Source organism: Falco punctatus, assembly GCF_963210335.1.
Source record: "Falco punctatus genome assembly, chromosome: 9".
Lineage (NCBI taxonomy): Eukaryota > Metazoa > Chordata > Aves > Falconiformes > Falconidae > Falco > Falco punctatus.
Genome location: NC_137589.1, coordinates 6,966,598 through 6,987,721, shown reverse-complemented (window position 1 = coordinate 6,987,721; position 21,124 = coordinate 6,966,598). Strand labels below are relative to the sequence as shown.

The following is a 21,124-nucleotide window of genomic DNA, read 5'->3' as shown; positions in this document are numbered from 1 at the left end:
TACTTAAAAACCTAATTCTGCCTACCAATTTGTTTTCAAAAGGGCAGGGAAACAAGTTCACAAACAAGTTTTAACTAGGTGTTTATACATAGCCACCCACCCCCAATAGATGAGTTGCACACTCACAAGTGTAAACCAAAAATAGATTAACAGATGTATTTATGAACTTTACAATCATCAGATTGCTTAAACTTTTTGAGGCATGTCTCATCAATAAACTATGAACTAGTTTTAAGTGATATTTGCCACATGAGTTCTTATTAAGTCAGACTTGCCAGGGTGGGGGGAGACACACCAAAAACACTCCACCACACCGTAACAAAACACAACCTAAAACTAATATAAAAAGCAGGCAGAAACAAGAGTTACTTCCCTTTGCACCACTTTAAGAAAGGCAGGAGGGAGTGAAGTAGGAGGGAGGAAAAAACAGTTCTTTGCAACCTACTTCCAAAGTTTTAAAATATCAATCAGCACGTGGTGGCAACAAAGTTGGAGAATATAGTTTAGTCAAAATGTTGAAGATACTGTCTCACTGGATTGCCCTGATTACTAACACACCAATGGTAGTATTAAATAAAAAATTTCTTGCAGTGGTCCAACGCTCAGTACCTGGAACATGACTAAATACCCTTTAGCATAATCTTTGTATTCACTAAATCCAGAATTCAACAGTCGAGCAGCTGCTCAGTGCCTGGTCTGCAGAATTCAATGAACTACAAAAGGTTACCTTAATTCAATGAGATAATCAGCACACATTTACCCACTACCAAGAGTTTTCCAACCATCTGCAAGGCGGCAGAGCTAACTGCCTATAAAACAACTGGTAGCATGCTGACTTGTCCTCACATCCCTCATGTCAATGAAAATTTCTCTCTTAGCAACAGCTAAAAAGAAGCTGAACTTCCAGAAATATTTCAGATGCATCATGAGCCAACAATTTCTTCTTCAAAAATGATTTTGATTGCTACTGATCTCCAAACAGATGTCTACTCTAATTAGCAAAATCTATTAAATACATACTTAAAAAAAAAAAAAGAAAAAAAAAGTCCAGTTGTCATGGCTTAAGAAAGCAGTAACAATGGGAGTCATTATAGCTGTGCACATAAAAGACAAAAGCTAACCTTAAAGCTGCTGGCCTTGCAATGTATCAGTTAACAGTGAAGTAAACAAAATACATGTGTTGTGGGGAGAGGGAAAAAATTGCTATTAAGGCTGTCGTCATAAATTGAAAGGTAGGGCACAAGTCTTCTAAAAACAAAGTATTTTTGAGAGGAAAAGCAAAATAAGAGATTAAAATTTAAAACCACTTTAGCTACCTAAACTATTTTAGGATTCCCTTCCCTGCTACAAAGGGGTGAGAGTTGCTTCTGTTCTCTCCTCCAATTAATAACACCAAAATTTTAATGTCTTAACCAACTCTTATGTTAAAATAAAAAATTTTAAGGCATCAAGCTTTAAATTAAATTCCATATAAAATGTCTATAGAAAACTAGAAATTAACTTGTTTTAGCAAAACTGACTTGCAATAGCAAAATATGAAGCAAATCAGAATTTTACAACAAGACAGAAGTCAGGAAAGGGGAAAAAGCTTGTCCTCAGCTGTAGTAGTAGCTCTTCCCTAGAAACCAAATCTTTCAGAGGTCTCTTCAAACTGTATCCAAACACAATATTGTCAAAGCAGCAACATAAATAATTAGATTTTATGTTAGCAGACTATGGGCAGTTTTTAGAACTACATACAGAAAACTGAATATGGCATGTTCACACAGTAAAGCCTGGACATCCACTTTTTTTTTTTTTTCTTTTTTTCCTCTCCTTGGCCAGAGCAGAGCTGCCAGCTGTCAAAGTCATTTTCTCAATTAAAGTCAACTCCAGCAGTTTTATTAACATAAAAAAAAAAAAAAGATAAAATCTATTTCTTTTCTAGTCTAACTTTGAAAATTATCAAAACCTTTTCCATACAGGCTGAAAGTGCCTCATGAACCTGTTGAAAACATTTCCAAAGAAGGCAAAGATATCTATGAGAAAGAGGTACCAAACAAATTCCAGTACACCCTTCTCCCATGTCTAGTATCTTCTAGGAGGCATAAATCAAAACTTGTCAATCCTGGGTTAAATAGCAGCCACATTTATGTGCTTAATTTCACAGACAGAATTGAGGTACCATCTTGAATTTAAAGTGGTATAGGGGGAGATTCCTCTAGTGGCTTATTATTCAAAATAAAAGACTCCTACCATCATTCATCTCACGTTCAGATCAGAAAAAACTTCTGAAACTCTACTGAAAAGCTGAAAATATACTTGCAAGATGAGCAGCTACTCACTGGTTTTTAAACGCCATGCACAAACGCTTAAAGTGAAAACTGCCCATCGCCACATAAATGCCAAATGGCAAAGCCCACAACAGAACTCATGTTTTCAGATTCCTAGTTCTTCAATAGATTTCAATGAATATGAAGCAGAAGGACTAGCTAAAGCCAGAACTTTTATTTATTAAACAGCTACTGCATTACAAGTTTTATCCAGGGTAAAATATCTTCAACTTTTAATCACAAGAGAGTAAAGTTAAAGGCATAGATGTAATGAGTAGGAATTGCTTGACTATAATGGCACCTGTCACCTTTACAAATGTAGTAGTTGAAAATTTGTTTCAAGAACACCCAGAACCATTAAAAGACATAAGTACCAATAATTTCCTTCCTCAAGAGTATGGCAGTCAAGCATGTCAGGTAACTCAACAAGAGGAATTTGACAGTGTGAGCTCTGATACTTTTTCCATGTAGTTAAACATACGCATACACAAATGCAGTAACAGACGATTCTGTATGCACATACCTAACCTGACAGTCTACCCTGTGAGTAGTTTTCTCTAGTCATTTCTTTATTGATTTATCTCTAATTTTTTGACCTTCAGAAAACATCCGCAACATCTGAATAAAAGCTTGCTTTGCTAAATCAGCAGAATGTGTGCCAAACATGTCAAAATAAATAGAAATTGGGTTTGCTGTACATTTTTCCAATATTAAAGCAACATTAATATGTAAAACAGCTTTAAGTTTTCAGTGACATTCACTTTCCAAAAGTGCATAAAATGAGAAGAGAGCCGGCCAGTTCAAGGTAGAGCAAGAATATTCAGATCAGAAAATACCATGTTTACATATAACCCCATTGTTTATTACATAGTCCCCCATGTATAGATTTCTAAACTGACTAATGACCAAATACTTACTCGCAGGAGTCAGTACACTGTCCTTTTCCTCTACCAGTAACACATTCTTGTTAACCTGACTCCTACAGCAGGTATACTAAGTGTTCAGAGGACAAAAGAAAAGAAGCAGAAAATGAAAGCTGAGTATCTTTTAAATTTGGAACAGAAAGGAGAGATACAGCAGCCTTTATAAGCATAGAACTTCTTAACTAACTACTATTAAGTTCAGTGACTGTAACAGAGGTTACTTTGGTCCCAAGAAGTTTAGGCTCAAACACTGCCTTTTTCATCACCTTTTAACCGTATTTTTGTATAAACCCCTTGTTAACTACTCCCCGTTATCCACCAGTCCTAAGCACTTCAGAGAATTCCACAGCACTTGCAACATAGGCCTTACTCACGTTTTTACAGATGAATATTAAGGACAACAGTTCTCCAAGCTTTACCAGGTAAGGTATCCACGCAACATAATGGTGAATCTTAAATGCAGCCTAGCAAGCTTCAGACCCAGTCTTCTGGGTCTGGTATATCAATCTAATAGTTCAGTGACTAAGTTCTTATTTTTTCCAGATTTCAGGGAGTCCCAAGAAAGCAGAAACCAGGATGCTCACTATTTTTACAGCAACACACACAAAATGCACTTATGAAAGAAACTTTAACAACAAAACCCAAAAATAAACCACACTGATTTTTCCAGCAATGGTTTCCTCAGTTAAAGCTTCCATCCCTCTTAAAACTGCTTTAGCTTACATTATTTGATGCAGCTATCTGCAAGTCTTTGTCTTTAGCGTCTTGCATAAAAAACCTATACTTTCTGTTTTACTGGCCAACTATTAGAAGCAGCAGACAAACCTTCGCGTTTAAATAGAATACTCTAGGTGGGTGGAGACCTCTGCAGCATGTACCCTGACCTACCACTGAAAGCAAGACCAGACTCAAGACTTTCCCTCAGGTTGCTCAGGACCTGGCCTAGTCAAGCTCTGACCACCTCTGAGGATGGAGATTTCACAGCCACTTCAAGCCCCTGTTCCATGTCTCTCCATCCTCACTAAAAAGGATTTTCTCCTTCATCTATCTGGAACAGGGGTCCTCAAACTTTTTAACCAGGGGGCCGGTGCACTGATTAAGTGGCAGGCAGCCATCTGTGGCTGCTTGGTTTCCCCCCCAAACCCCCGGCGGGGGGCAGGGGTGTGTGTCTGTAAATACCGGGGGCCGGACTGAGGACCCTGGGGGGCCGTATCCGGCCTGCGGCCCGTAGTTTGAGGACCCCTGATCTGTAATTTCCCATGCTGCAATTTGTGTCAGTTAGCTCTCATCCTTTTGCCACCTGAGAAATAGCAGTCCCTATTTTCACTATAATCACCCAATAGAGAGTGCTGAAAGAGCTCCTTTACTACAGCAGTCCCATGCAGAGACAAAAAAAAAATAAAATCATTCTACACATTTATTATAACTTTGACTACTCCTTTCTTGTAACTACTTATTCATTAGTTAAGAACTATGTGTACTCAATGTCTAAAACACAGGTGCCACTGACATTTGTCTCTTATTGAGCCAAATGCAAACACTGCTAGTTAATGTTGCCAAGGATACATGGACATTACATCAAAATTAATTCCTAAAGCTAGTCAGTAATTTTTTTTTTTAAATGGTGAGAAAGAGCTGTGAAACTGAAGCCAACTTCAAAACACCAGTGGTGATAAAATGAAATGCTGGAGAGCATGTGGAAAATGTGTGGCAAACTTATCACACCTTATGCTAGCCCCCACTTCTACTAAGGATTCTTCCTGGATGAGGAAACATCAGCTGTGCCTCCCAGACAACTTTGCTGAGATCATCCACAGCTTTTCTCCTGTGCCAGAGTCCTGCTTGTAATTAAAAACAGAGGTCTCAAGCCTACTCCACCTAGCACTGCATTAGCTGGTAACTGATGGGCTGTACCACCACAACCACTACGGAAATAAATAGGACACTCTGCCCCTTCTACTGCCAAACACTTCAGAAAACAGAAATCCCTGTGCATGGCTATCTGTCACTGCAGAGACAAGACACAGGAGCTGACAATTTACAACCCTGCAGTTTCCCTCCCCACAAGGACTTTTCCCTTGTATAACATCTCTACCATGCAACCTGAAGTCACAATCTGCACAAACCTAGAACTAAATGCAGCAGCTCTCGAGTTGCCTACACAGACATTTCTTTTAACAGTTCACACCATTTGTATCGTAAGAAGGCTGCCTGTGCCTGCAAATTTCAGATTTTAAGCTCTTCTGCAAGAATCTGAAGAGGAAAAAAAAAACCCACAAGCAACATGGAAAAACCTAAGTGACACAAGTTATAATTTCCCCCCATGAGGAGGGATCTAAGCAGACAGGGAAAAACACCACACACACAAGTAATTTTGCAACCAAAGGAAATCATACTATTTTGGGACTTGGTTTGTCTCTTATCAGGTAACCACAAAGGACAGCATGGATCTGTCAGCTAAGTGGTGCCTGATTTAAGTGGCACTTGATGCGAGTCATCCTCAGAATTCCACAGCCACAATCCGAGCCCTAATAGTGTTCTTCCAGCACACTACAGCAACTTCCTGCATTTGGTTCCAGGCCTACAGTCCTGACGTGAAACAGGTCCTCACAATCATAGGAACTACGGGACTGTCCTTATGCCCAGGCAAATGTAGTCCTGAATACAGAGAAGAGAGTTGCCCACTGAAAGAAGCAGCTAATAGGACCATAAATGAATGCAAAGTTTTAAAGACAACTTTTACACCAATTGAGTCATTCTTTTCTCAATGCCAACTTGAAATTCTTTCAGAAGTGATAGTCTTTCGCCATTTCCAACCACCAAACTGGAAAACTATGGTTGAGCTGTACCTGCGGATTTTTCTCACTGTCCTGATTTGGAAAAAAAAGAAAATAAAATCATCTGTTAAACAATAGCAGACAACCTCAATTGCAAGTTATCAAGGTTTTTCATCACTTGTTTTATAACAAAGTTCCTGCAACAACAAGAAACAATATCGAGTTGTTACCACATTTCAACTGCCACAGAAAAAACACACCCAAGAGTCAAGGCTATCATTATTACTGAATATAGAAGAGGAAAGACACTTAACACAGGTAAGGATACAGCACTGAGAAAATACGCAAGGTAGCTCTCCTTATATTTAAGGCAGACTTCTGGTATTTCTATATTCTAGAAGTAATCTTCACAAAGGCGATATCCATGTACTGATTAGTTAAAATCCATTAACCTTTGAGGAAAAACGTGAAGAGTAAAACCTCTAACTGTAGTTTAGGAATCAAACATCACTCGAAGTTAAGACAGAAGAGTTTACAGAAAATAGCACAGATGAACTAACACAAACATAACTGCTGGAACTACACAGGATTTCTTTTAACTCCTTGCTGTCAGTTTCAATGTAGGACTCATCACAGTACCTCACATCAATTAATTCTAAAGAGAAACTACCAAAAGAATCAAATTTGAGCAAGCCTTAGGATTTAATAGCTCATAGGGTAGTGTTTGGAATTACTCCTTGAACTAAACAAGGATCACAAGTACATCATGCAGAACCGTGTTCCAATATATCCGGCTTGGGGAAAAAAGGATGAGTAGGGTCTTCCCTGATGTATCCCTAAGAAACAGCAAACCGATGACCTGTTTGCAGAAACAAAGTCAGTGACATCAGAAATTGGAACTTAACTTCTCCCCCCCGCCCCACGTTACAAAGGAGCAAACCAATCTAACTCAGAAAATGGAAGTTTTTAATCTTCCTCCCCCCATACAATTCAAGAAAACTTTTACAAGCATGCTTCTTGGTTTGACCCTAATGTGCTGAATCATAGAATACAAAAAAAGCCCGCAAAGCTTGATAAATCTATCTACAATGGTATGAACTGCTTCTCCACAATATGGGATGACAAGAGTCTTCCGCTTCACTTTTAAATGCTCAGAAGATAGTGTAAGTCATTCTTGAATTTCTGGTAAGCTCCAGTATCTCAACTGTGAATAGGATCCATTTCCAAGTGCTCAGTTTGCTTGTACATCGAGTTGGTACTTTCAGCATTTCAGAAGCTACAGGGACAGCAGAGAAATGAGACAGAACAGCAGCACCTAGCAATGATCCCAGAACTTCATGGGCCAAGAGCTACACACATAGAGATGTGGGTCACCCTTCCAAAGAAATAAAGGTGTCTTGAGAACCAAGATTGTGTGAAGCACAAACAAGAGAGTTACCATTTGTCAAGTAATGCTAACATTCCTCAGTCTTTTGTCACCATGAAGACGTTATGAAGGAAGAAACACCAGCTGTCTCTAAAGACAACAGTATTTTATGAGTTGACAAAGCTCAAACCTAGATTTCATTCTTCTTTCTGCATACCCCTGTCTACAGTCTCTTCAACTGTAGCAGTGCAGACACTTTCTTACAGAAACTTACCTATCACTGCATCTTGGTGCTCAGACTCACCCTTAGGAGCACAGACTCCACATAAAGCCAGCTCCAAAATTAGGCATTATGAATATCCCCTTCCATGTAAAACAGTAAGATACACCGTGTAGCACTTCCTTTCTGCCTGACTTCTCTGTTTCTGCTCAGTGGAAAGTCTAGAGACCAGAGGGAACAAGGTAGAGCAAGCAAAGAAATATCAGCCAACAGTCTCTTGTTGCCTACCCACAGGAAGGCAGGAAGCTGAAAAACTGAGCAGGGGAGGAGCCTGGACGCCAAAAAAGCAATTCTCTATAGATTGGCCCTTTGCCTGAAAGACAGAAGGAGGAACACCCAGTGTCTGCACTGGCACAAGCTACATACCAGAAAACTGAAACTCAACTCATGCCAAGTTACACTTTGAAGAGCTAAATGTACGTAGGCCAGTGAAAACAAAATTAGATAGGAGTTCAGAGTATGAAAAATTAATAAAACAAGTTTGGTTTTGCATGAAAGTCAGCTTCGAAAGACAAACTGAAAGTGAAAGGGGGATTAATAAAAATTTTCATGCCAAGAATCAGATGGAAACAACTATTAACACAATTGCTGAGCTGTTCATGAGAGCATTCAGGAAAACCAAGAAAATGTTGCATGGATCAAATCACATCCATTTGCGCTGCATCTTTCGAAGTACACTTTAAGTAGTAATTATTCTGAACATAGCAAAGATGTAACTACCAAGATACACTACACATTCCCACAGCCATGACAATGGCCGCTGCATCATCACCTTTTAAAGCTGGATTTATCCTTTTAATTTATCTTTTTAAAAAATAAGTAAATAAAGAGCTGTCTACAGCCTACAAACATCTGCTTCTTTGGGTTTACAGTCACATGGCATTTGTGTTCAGGACATGGCTAACTCCTAAGACCTAGCAGGTTTCATGCAGTTCCCAAACTGCAGAACCTTCCCAGTGCTGGTACAAGTGACAAGTAAAACAAGGAACACCACAGTGCACATGTGCACCCAAGGCATGCAGAAAACATCACCAACATTGCCATTCTACAACTGACACCATTAAAGACAAATTAAACGCCCATTTAAAGACTAACCATAACTTTTAAGTATCACTTTACTGCTGCACTTCCAGAAGCGTATTTTTATGTATCAAAGCTTATCAAAAAGCTAAGTATCACTCAACATGTTCAGGTTGATTTTCCTTGCTGTTCACACCCTTCCCTATGCTACCAGTTTTTACACTGCATTTTCTGATTAACAGACTCATACAGCCCTTTTCAGAAGATGCTGGGTGAGAGAAGGTGTGAAGCTCAAGAGAGAAGATATCTATGTAAGACACTGAACATAAGGAAGAACACATAAGAGCAGTTAAATTGTTAAAACTAACTATGCAGCGCAATATAGTGAAGCGCACAAAACCAAACCACTGAGCAACAAATTTCCTTCTTTTTCTGCTTTCTTGTACATATGGGTTTTGGTTTTTATTTGCAGGAAAGAAAAAAAGATTACAAGCCTTCATCCTTAAGGACATCGCTGTTTTTTGTTTCCCCCTTCATTGTTAAGGCAACTCCATGTCTGGCTGGAGACTAGTCCTTTAACACATGGATTGAACACTTTAGAACAGGCATGTCTTGAAGTGCTTCGATTTCAAGTTACCTGTACACATCAGGTAAGTATCTACCTTAATGTAATCACCAGAATATTTAGGATAATTGAGATGTCCTTTTGAAATGCAATTTATAATACTCCCTACACTTTATATGATGTACAGCCTAGACACCATACAGCTGATGACAGCTACCGACTTTCCAATGGAATCTGTCCTTCCTACGAGCCTTGTGCTGGCACCTCTTCATACAGAAGTGAAAGAGCAACGCTCCACACACTAGGGAGCGCAAAGGGGTGGAGGAAGAGAAGATTTCAACAGCTGTGCTGTACACTTACTCTTCCTGTAACTTGGAGTTGACACACCTTTGCCCAAATTCAGAAGAGTCATATAACACTTGAAGGAAACTTACCATTTTTGCACAAATGCTTCCTTCCAGGGCTAGGGATAATAGGAGGTAACACGGCAACACAAGCTGTAACTTGCTTGTTATATTGCTGTAACTAACTGCAGCTATTTCTACATCTAATGAAACAAGAGGACTATACCTAGTACCATTGGATCACCCAGTTAACACAAAGACAAAAATACAGCTCCGTGACATCATCACGAAGAGGAAAATTTAGCACTTCCAGCTCCCTGTTCCACCTAAGTATTTCATCAAATGCAAAGCACTCAACAAACACCCCTGTAACATAGTCAAGGCTCCAGGACAGTGAAACTTAACTTCAGTGGTACTGCACTGTAATAGTAGCTACCCTCTCAGTGTACTAGACACTCTGATGCCTTGGCGGAGGTGGGGGAGAAGAAGGTGGCGTGGAGAGGGAAAACACCCAAGAACACACACACAAAACACCCCAAAACCAAACCAGCCACAAACACACACACACTGGCAGTACTATATCTCTTCTTGTCACCTTCTACTGACTTGGAAAGAAATGTTCAGAGTCTGTGTTTGGTACTGTAAGTGTGAAAGTTCAGACTGCCAAAGAGAGAGCTCTGATGCACTTCTAATGCACTGAATCTTTCAACTGTCTCATCTTGATGAGATGTTAATTATGCATTAAAAAGTCAAAATTACTCAAACTTCCGCAGTCATCTAAACAGATTTCTGCACATCCTCCTGTTCTTTCTCCTCAAGAAAAGTCAACAGAAGAGATACTTGAACTTCATTTCTAGTAATTAAAAACAAAAAAACCTCCAAACAAACAAAAAGATCCACCCAAACAAGAAAAGCAGCTCTTACTTGTGCTAGCTATATAAACAGCCAAAGAAACTTTAAAATACACCACTTCCTTCAAAGAATGGCCATTCCTGTGACATGCCAGTTGGCTACATTTTATTGTATAAAATACAATATTAAAGTCTTGACATGCCCCACACTGCCACTTAAATACTTCTAGTAAAAACAGCCTAACAGTTTTCCTTCAGTGTCGTTGTTCTTCACGAATTACCATTAATTTCAAACAAACAGGCAGCCACATCCCAATAATATACACAATATGTACAGTTACTTTCAGAACTATCCTCAAAGTTTATTTAAAGCTATACAGCTTGAAGACCAGCAAAAATCCCATGTTTAAACCAAGTCTATATATGTATTTGCTCAGATACCTGCACCACAACTAGGCAGCGTGCTACCCTGACATGCTCCTAGTGATCTGCCAGCCTCACATCAAAACTATTCGTCAGGAAAAACGTGTACGTCCAACAGTTTTTAAACATGCAAGTCACATTGCTAATTTTAAGGCACCCAAATGAAAGCTTATCTCTTGCCAAAGCACTTGCTAGAGAACAGATTTGTTTGGCTAACTTCTAAAAGACAGATTTATCCTTATACCAGTGTTTTAATATAGCAGTAACGGCTTTTCCAGTACCGTGACCCAACTAACATTCCTTGCTATGGATGCCAGTCCCAGTAGGTAGCCTAACAAGCAAGATTTTTGTTTCCACAAAATTCACAAGAAGCATCACAATACTAAACTATTTTCGTTGCTCAGTCCTCCAGCCTTCAATTTATTCATGTCACTAGAGTATCAGAATCACAGAAGAATCCCTTTAAGTACTTATACAGCTTTATTGCTACAAGTATTTAAATCTTTAGTGAACGGCTACAGCAGTAATCGCACAGCAAGCAACGCTTATGAATTCCATTCAGATTGATTGTGAAGCTCCATGCATCTTTCAAATACCTGAGAAGTCCAACTTGACAGAAATAAATATCCACACATAAAAGCAATCATATTTAACTTACATTTAGAAAAGCTCATAAAAATCAACCTACAGCTACCACCATTTGTAGCATCACCTCTAAGAGTTCCACAAACAACTGTTCGTGTTGACTTCACTAAGTATTTCTAATACAAGCACTTTCTACTCTGCACCCTCCAGCACCTTACAATCAGCTGAAGGAAAAAAGGCGATTGAAAACCATCCTGCAGTTTGTAGTAGGAGACATTAATGCCAACCCAACAATTGCAAAGTTGTCTGGGTTATCCCATGCCAAAGAACTGCCACCAAACTTTAGCACTGGGAATTGAATAAAAAACAGGAGGGAAAAAAAAAGAAGACGAAAAACAAACCACCAACTTAAAAATATTCCAAGTAACCCAATTCAAGTAGAACAGGTAGCTTCCCTGCTTCCCCACCTCCACCCCCAAGTACACTGAAAATTCAAAACACACTTCCCCATACTAAGTGGGGAATGATCAAAGAAAGCCTACAGACATGTCTTTGACACTACCCTTTCATAAACAACACACTAATTGACACCCCCTTCTCCCTCAAGGCTTAAACCCTGTGAATAATTAACCTGGAAACAAGGCCCACTAGTAAAAATAAACCCATGTGGGAACTCCAACCAAACTGAAACAGGAGGAAGATTCTGCAGTTTAGATCAATTTGTCAGTCTGACACCTTCACTTGTACTCCTAGAATATTACATTAACTCCAGTTCCTATTAACTGTAGTTTGAAGTTACGTATCTACACAACTGTCTTTAAAAATAAGTCTAACAGTTTTAAATGTTCAAAAGTGTTCAAACTGCGAAGAAAATTAGTATGTTCAGGCGTAAAATGAAGATAAAAGGCCACAACAAGATCACGCTGAAGATTTCAGCAACATCAGTCTGCCAGGCAAGACACAGCAATCTCACACCTAGAGGAGCACATATAGCTGTGCTCTTCCCTGCTGCTCTGTTTATCTACAGAAAATCCAAAGAGCAAACTATCCAACACAGAGTGGTGGGACATAGGGAGCTAAGTAAACTTCCTTTACCGGAACAGATTCTGCATGGATCTTTGGTATGCATCCTCACTGATATATATTTAAACAGGTAAATAAAGAACAAGAAGAATCACTGGTTTTGCATTAGATAAATAAATAAACAAGAATAATTTTTACATTACTACATTCACTTTCATTTTTCAGACTTACCTGGTCTTTTTCATGGGGTAGAAGGCTGACAGGTGGAAGAGAAGCTGGGAAAGTGCTGGAGTATTTTGGAGCTCCTTTGCTTTCCAAACTGCCATAGTTAACTCTATACTGAGGTCCATCCTTCAGTAATCTCCCATTGTTCACAGCACGTTTGGCTCCCAGACGCAACCTCTGCTGAAAAGCGGGATTGTTGAAAATATTTGCTAGGTCATTTTGACTTCTCAAATACTTTTCTATGTTTTTCAGGGAGGAGCCATTTGGTTCCTGAAGCCCTTCAATCGCTCTTCTCAAGAGTTTATTCCAATCCACATTACGAAGCTCATTACAAGCTCCTCTAGATCCCTTAACAGATTTAGGAATAGTGCCAGGTTTAACAGATGAAAACCGTCCAGGATTATCTGGGTCCTTGTAGGATGCAAGGCCTTTGTTGGTGACTTTAAGAATAGAACCATCTTGAACACTAAGTTCCAACTGTTCCGAAACAGTCTTCTTATCTAATCCATGAGAAGCACAAACAGCATGACATATTCTCTCTTCAGAAGGCCTTTGCTTTTGCTTTTTAACTTTTTGTATAGCTTCAAGAATCCACTCCGTATAAAGAGGGTTGGCAAGTTTTACCATGGTTGACCAGTAATTGTTTCCAGCCAAGGGTTACCCATAGAGGTTCCTCCTTATCCTTTTAGCAGATCTTTCAGAGGTTGTTCACACCTCAAACATAAACCAAAGGACTCCACACACTGCTTGGATGCATCTCAGAAATATCCATCCTGAGGAGTCCAAAAAGGCAGGGAAATATCTGCCAACTGAAACTTCCAATTACTTTACTGCTATGGAAAGGTAGAAAGGATTCATTTCTGAAGATACTGGTACATCCTTACAAGACAGTTTGTTGCAACCTTTAAAAAGAGAAAAAGAAGAGGCAGGGAGAGAATACAGTTAACACTGAAGTACGAAAAAGAAACTGAATGCATTCAGACATACATTCACACTATATATGTTGCAGTATGCAAAAATCTTTGTGAGATTATATGAAACATTCACCAATTCCCACCCCACACCAAACAAGTAATTGTAGAATACTTCCACTTTGCATAACCCTTTAGTGGATTTAGTTTTCCTAAAATCCATCACCCCCAAACTTAACCTACTACTGCCTTGTGGGACAACTTCCATTCAGCCAGAGATCTAAAATGTTCTCTAAAACAAACAAACAGACCTACAAATAATTTCTAGATCCACTACTATAGGAAAATTACTATCTGCACAGATTATACACACACAAACCAAAACAAAAAACTAAAAACCACACACCCCAAAAACAAACCCCAAATGAATAAACCAAAATATCAGAACCAAGTTACTAGTATCACACCCTTCATTAATACCTAGGTACCCTACAGTACAGGAAGGAATCACAAAGGCACTTCTCATTCTTAAGGCGTGCAGTAGAGGCACACATTTTTTATACAAACTCTTCAGAACTGAAATGAAAATAAGTAACAGGAGGCATTTTCACATAAATACACTGTCAGCATGAAGACATATAAGACATCACATTGACAAAATACACTTTGGCAACTACAGTTTAACAAATAATTTTCTTTACTTATTATGGAATATATTACTCCAATAGAAAATTCAGTGGATACAAAAACTTTTTCTAAGAAACCTGAAAGAACATCCTGATTAGGAGTTTGTTCATTTTACAAGACGATATATGGGAAGGAAGAAAAACAAATAAATACAGAAGCCACACAGCTTAAACTAAGACAGTAGTCACTGAATGAATAAATATGTTTGAGGTATTAGTTTTCTCTGCCATTATATGCAAGGGAGTACTTCTGAAGACATGAACAGAATTGTATAATCACTTCAAACAAAAGTAAGTAAAAACTGGAAGAGGGAAGTGTTTGTTATCAATAAATGGGTTGTCCTGTAAAGTAGAAAATTCACCAGCTTCACAGCAAAACCTAAAACTGAGTTAATCTGAAACTACATTTATAAAGCTATGGCAAGCAGCCTGTAACTAACAATAATAGATATGATTACACAAGTCTTGGACCTCATGTTTATTCAAGTCATCTTGCATTCGAATCATGTTTAAAACTTCAGTAAATTATAAATAGAGAAAAAAACCCTGAACTGATTCAGCAAACTAAATTATTTTCAACTTGTTAAAAAGATTCCTCTGCAAGTGTGAAGAGTATTAAAAAACCAAACCAACCTTTCGGTCCCACACCTTCTCCTCACTCTACCCCCTCAAAAATCTCTTTAAATATAAACTCCAGATCATGTTTCACACGTTATTGTATCTACAGAAGATGATTAGTAACAAAAAAGAAGCTGGTTACTGGTGAAAATAAATTATTCTATACCCAAATAGCAGAAATTATTAATCAATTCATTTTATGAATATGTCATTCATTAGGTTTGACTGAAGCTTAAGCACTTACAGATTTATAAATATGTAAGTTCAACTGACTGCCAGAATGAAAAGACACACTCCTGATACAAATGCAGGGCGTGAATGTTTAATTGTTTCTCATACTGAACCCTATTGACCTACATAGATTGGATTCTGTGTCTTGCTTCCGTCTGCACTCATGCAAGTTATGTTTGATAACAGTTCTGTGTGTTTCAAGTATTTGTAATAAAACAATAACTTGTTCTGTAAACACACATTTTAATTTAATCCAGCTAGCAAAAGCCATTCTTCCCCTAACAGAATTGTTTATATTCACTGTTTTCAGATAATTCCAAAATAACACTGTAGCTGCAAAATGCAGACAAGTATAGGGAAGAAAAAAAAGTTTCCATGGTATGATGAATCCTACAAATCCTCTCACAACTCTTGACACTGAAAACATGATACAACAAAAAGGAGAAGTCTATATATAGTTGAGGTTCACTCACCTTGAAACTATTTTATACACTCTCCCTATGAATTTGGAAGATCTCTGCAGCTACATATAAAGCCCCAGATTCCTAGAAAGCTACTTTAAAAGTTATTTAGTCGGGCCATTCTGCTATGAGTCTTCATGAAGACAGTCAGTACTTAACTAAATGCTGAACATTTGCTGAGTCAGACATACTCACCTCATTTTTAAAGCTACTGCAGTACTGTTGTATTAAATTTCATACAAGCAACCACATCACTACCATGAAATTCCAGAACACACAGTGCAGGGTCTGTTCCAAGCACCTGGACACTGATGAACATTTCTGTGTAAATGCTATATAACTTGTGGGTTGCAGGAATTTTTATTGGCCACTGACTGTGGCAAAAGGTGAGCATAAACCTGTATTTTCATGTAGCGTCTGCTGCTTGGGGTACAGGAATTTTACAGCAATATACATTCAGAACTACATTTTTACTTATTTACTTAAAACTCCCTGCGTGTAATACAGCCTCCTGCATACTTGCGCCTACTAAATCAACACAAGCTGAGAGTATCAGCAGAAGCACAGTTTCCAACACACAGGACAGGATATTTCAAAAGGAAAATCAAGACACCTTAAATTCACTGCTTCCAACAGAACCTTACATTCCTTCTGCTTTAGGAAACCACAGAAGGTTCATCTGATCCAATTTCAGTTGTTTTACCACAAGCTACAATCTCTTGTTATTCTGCCACTCTGATTGCCTAGGTACTTGAAGCATAGCACCCCCGACCTCCACAACCACTGTGACAAGGTCTACAAGGTCTACCATATGCAAGATTCCGAACAACCTCTTAATAACAAACGTCTTTGGCAGCAATATAACTGATCCAGGCCTTTCATAAATCAAGTGAGGGCAGATTGATTCATGATTGGCAATACACAAATATATGCATATACATGCTAAGTGACTGGACAAAGACAAAACAAACTGCTTTACAAACAAACTTTCCAGATTCAACACAAGAGGACACATGGAAGTTCAGAATGACATTCAGGTTTCTAAGTTTAGAACTTAATTTCACCAAAACCAGAAAAAGGTGGTCATACATCCTTTAGTATAAGCAGTATGCTGCTTGCCCAAACAGTTTTTGAAGAAATAGCAATTTTTAAGAGGTATTATAAATTAGTAGCAGGTACTCATACCTATTTATTAATTTTCATCCCTTGTAATTAAATAACTTTTAATCCAACCCTCAACAGTACCCATCCAATCACAGATTAGATTTTCCAGGCTGTTAAGTGCACAGGACCACTTCCAAATTTTATGACAACAGTCATTAGGGTTCTATGTCACATTTCAGCTTCTACACTCTACAGTATCTTATTTTGAAAGTAAGAACATCTGAGAAAGTTTGATTGTACTGTATCACTAACCAAACCTTTTAACAAGTTTGCTACTGAAGAGCTGCATAACATAGGCATTTAGAGGGTTAAGTACCATACGCTACCTTTAAAATGTGAAAAGCCATCTCTAGTCAAGGCTTGTCCCTTTACCTAAGTCATAAATTATCAGATAAATACAAAGAAGTTGCAAATTTGAAGCTTAGGATTTAGAATGAATGCAAATATGTCCTCTATAAAGCATGCACCTATTGTACAGCTGATTCTAATTAAAGAATGCACTGACTGAACATGTCAATCTTAGGTGTCATCAGTAATCCTATAATCCTGTAATAAGGTCTTTTTTAGACTGAACTAGTATCTGGAATTATTTCCAAGTGATCCAGACTGTGAAAACAAGCTGTGTAGTCAGAAAGACACACACACACATACAAAAATAATCACCTACTCTTCCCCTCCCCCCAAGAAACAAAACTAAGTTATTACAAGTTTATAAAAACAAGTATCCAAAAGCATTTCAAAAAATACAATCTAGTCTTCTCAAAAAAAAAAAAAAAGGAAAAATTGCTTTGGCCATCTTAAATGTAAACACAGTTAAACTTTTAAAACCTCAACCTGAGGTTACAACCACTACCAAAAAAATAAAAGGGGGGGGGGGGGGGGGGGGGGGGGGCAGAAAGACAGCAACCTGTGCAACCTGCTGGTGACCTGTAAAGCACAATCTCATTCTGCTCCCTCCTACCTGCTCTGCACACACTCAGAAGCAGCAGCAGCAGGCCAGCTCTCTGCTGCAGCATCAGGGTCAGGTAAGGATTGCAGCAGAGGAGGAGGAAGAAGCCTGCCATTGCTTTCAGTAAGCTTTTTGCCATTTTTCTTTCCTCCAAGCATTACTTCGAGTTCCTCAGCTAATCAACTCTATATTCCACCCCCATCTCAATTAATGATGCAAAAGAGGCAAGATAATTTGTTTCCCCATCGCAAAATACGCACACCTACAAAGAGAAAAGAGAGAAAGCAGATCCTGGCAAGGACTTCCAGCACACATGACACTCCTAAAATTACTCACATCATGAAGCCAGCTATTGTATTAGCCTTTATACAACATCCAGTTTTCAACTGGAACAAGATAGAGCAATGACACTTGCACACTCTTTAAACAGACAGATGAGGAGACACAGTAACTTCAGCAAAAGACTTGGGGATGCGGGGAGTAAGAGCAGTACACGCAAATCCAACCAACGATGCGCACGCGCTCTGTGATACCCCGCAAGCTAGTTTTAAGATCATAGGCTAAAAAGCAGTTCACAACATGACAGCAGCAAGCACCACCAGAGGAAACAGCATCAACACAACGTGACACCAGCAAAATCACCCAAATTCACCCTTCCCACCCTCTTCCCTGGAAGTTCTGAACACTTTAAAATACAGTACTGGAGAACAAAAAGGAGCATGGGAAGGTAATATTCGCTGCCAGCACTTAACCTGGGAAGAGGGTTCCACTGAACACCTTTCTTCTTGAGAAAGTGATTTACAGAAGAAGGGGTACCTGTTTGCTTTTTGCAGAGTGGGTTAATTTCAACGCTCAGTGACAGAGTGCAAAAGGTGAGGTCTGGGCGAAGAAAACACGATACGAACATCGCTTCCAAAACGTGGCTTGAGAGGCTTGAATATTCCCCCGCCCCCCCCCCCAACTTGCTTAAAAATTTTTGCAGTATACCCAAGCCACGGCGATTCGCAACACGCCTAGCGCCCAGCGCCAAGGCATTGTTCTATCTGACAGGGCCGAGCCAGGGCTGGCTTCTGAACACCCCAAGCCTTATTCTGGGGTTTCTCATTCCCAATGCAAAACCCCCAAGCCCACAGGCTCCGCTCCCCGTGGCACGGCGACCCCGCAGGACGGCGTGCACCTGCACCCACCGCACGGGGATGGCGGGCGGGCGGTGCCAGGGGCAGCGCCCCCGCCGGTCCCCCTCGCCGTGCCGGCGGGAGGCAGGCTGCGAGCCGCCCGCCCCCCCCCTCCCCGGTACCACTCACCTCCGCGGGACCGGGGCCGCGGGGGGAGGAGCCTCCTCCAGGCGCCGCAGCGGCTCCCCCTGCTGCCGGCTCTTCCCCTGCTCCCGCTGCCGGGCTGCGCCGAGGCGGCTGCCCTCACTGCCGCTCTGCCCCGCTGCCGGCGGCCGCCGCGACTCCCCCTACTGCCGCGGCTCGGCTTGCCTCACCTACGCCGCCATTTTGTTTCGCCCTGTTGTACTTAACGTGAATCCGACATGACACTGATTACAGCCCAATGGAGTCTCATTAAAATCTTACCTACCCTCGCGCCCCGCCCACCGGCGCCCGCCATTGGGCCGCCCTGCACACGCCGCTCCGCGCTCACAGGCCGCGGGCCCGCGTCCGTCATCCGCCCATACCAGCCTTGTTCCGCCCAGCAACCGGCCCGGGGCTCCCATTGGAAGGCAGGGTGAGTCAATCACGAGGCACGCCCCTTCCCTCCACGCTCAACTCCGCCTGCCCGCGAAAACGGGCGGTGCCGCCGGCTGCCATTGGCAGCCTCCGCCGCCACACAACCCGCCCGGCCCGCCCACCCGCCCGCCACAGCCCGGCCCGCCTCATTGCTGGGCCTCCGACGCTCGCCATTGGTCACCCGCCACAAGTGGAGGCGAATGTTCGGGCAAGGCCGCCCTCCCGTTGGCTACCACTGCCGTCCGTCAGGGTGTCCCACCCCCCCCGGCTCCCCCCTCCGGCCTCGCTACCCTCCCCCACCCGCCGCCGCCCCACCCGCTCCTGAAGTTTGTTCGAGAGGGTGATCGCTAGCGAGAGCTACCGGCGGCGGCCGCCCGAGCCGGCCCGGCAGGGCGGGCGGGCCCGCGACACACACTAACAAGCAACCTTTAAATCCTGCGCGTCACGCGCGTGCCTCCGATCCTGCCGCTCGCCCGGGCGGGCGAGATGGAACAGCGTGCTCCCAGCGTAACCCTCCCAAGGTGCCTGGCACTGGCAGCCGCTTATCGCGCACACGCACCCCCCACACCGCGCTGGGAAGGAGGGAGGGAAGGAGGGGGTGGGAACGGGGACAGCGACAATGACTCCCGGCTCTAACAGCCACATGCAGGTCCCCGCAAGTTTCGCCATGCGAAGCCCAGGGACTTCTCTGTCAGCCCGTCTGCGAAGGAACAATTGCCGCCTCAGAAAGACAGGGTGGGAGCATGCAACACAAAAACCTCAGCCATCCCCTGCCTCCCTCCCTCCGCCGCTCCATTCCCCCCTCTCCCCACCCCATCCAGCCCAGCCATCACCTCCTGCTGCTGCTCCCCCTCCCCTGCAAAACGCACAGCATTGCAATGCATTTACCAAGCGCAAGTGTCTGCAAACACGTGCATCAGCCTCCAATGCAAAAGGGAGAGAGAAAAAAAAAAAAGTACCCAGCCTAGTGACAAGCCCCCTGCGCTGAGAGAGGGGAGGGAAAGGGGGTTATTATGGCAAATTGCAGCCTGTCACCCGACGCAAAACAAAACCCATCGCATGCTCCCTATAACCCCCCCACATAAACTCCTGGGAATCTAACCTCCGATGCAGGTTTCCCCCCTTTGCTTGCAATGACCTCCTTTCTCTGCCTGTGTGTGTTTCTGCAGCAGCGGTTCCTGCGGAATGTGCTGCCCCTGAAACGCGATCGCGGCTCCTCTCTCTCTCTCTCTCTCTCTCTCCTTCTCTGTCTCTCGCTCGCTCTCTCGCTCTCTCTCCTGGCTGCAAGCAGAGCCAGGAACACAACAACACAGCCTCCCCCCACCCCCTTCCCCAAACACATACACACTGAAGAGCCCCAGCCAGGAGAGCCAGACGAGCCGGGGAGGGGGTGGAGGGAATCCCCAGCCAGCGGATTGATTGCACCAGTTACCTTCTCCAAGCCCCTTCGCAAGGGGGGGGGGGGAGAACAGAAGGGGGGGGGGGGGGGGAAGATGAATACAGAGAGAATACCTTGTCTCCCCTCCTCCTCCTGCTCCGCGCGGCTCCTCTTCTCACTCCAAAATACTAAAAGGTGGACGGGCAGATCAGACACAAGCGTTCAGCTCGCGGCGGGGGAGAGGCGGGGGAGGGGAGCCACACGAACAATTATCATTAATTTAGAAATTAAAACAGAAA

General features: G+C 41.8%; 1 protein-coding gene across 7 annotated transcripts in view; it reads right to left on the bottom strand.

Annotated features, from left to right (window-relative positions):
• The window catches only part of KAT6B (lysine acetyltransferase 6B), a 145,376-nt gene that overhangs the window by 97,736 nt on the left and 26,516 nt on the right, over nucleotides 1-21,124 (bottom strand). For 4 of the 7 annotated variants that reach the window (XM_080403181.1, XM_080403185.1, XM_080403186.1 and 1 more), the window contains one exon: nucleotides 12,701-13,596. In XM_080403181.1, the coding sequence (XP_080259307.1) occupies nucleotides 12,701-13,321 (621 nt within the window). In that variant the 5' untranslated portion in view covers nucleotides 13,322-13,596. Of the gene's footprint in view, nucleotides 1-12,700; nucleotides 13,597-19,018; nucleotides 19,286-20,959 lie in introns of those variants that run through there. The other 3 variants (XM_080403184.1, XM_080403183.1, XM_080403188.1) reach the window with 3 other exon arrangements.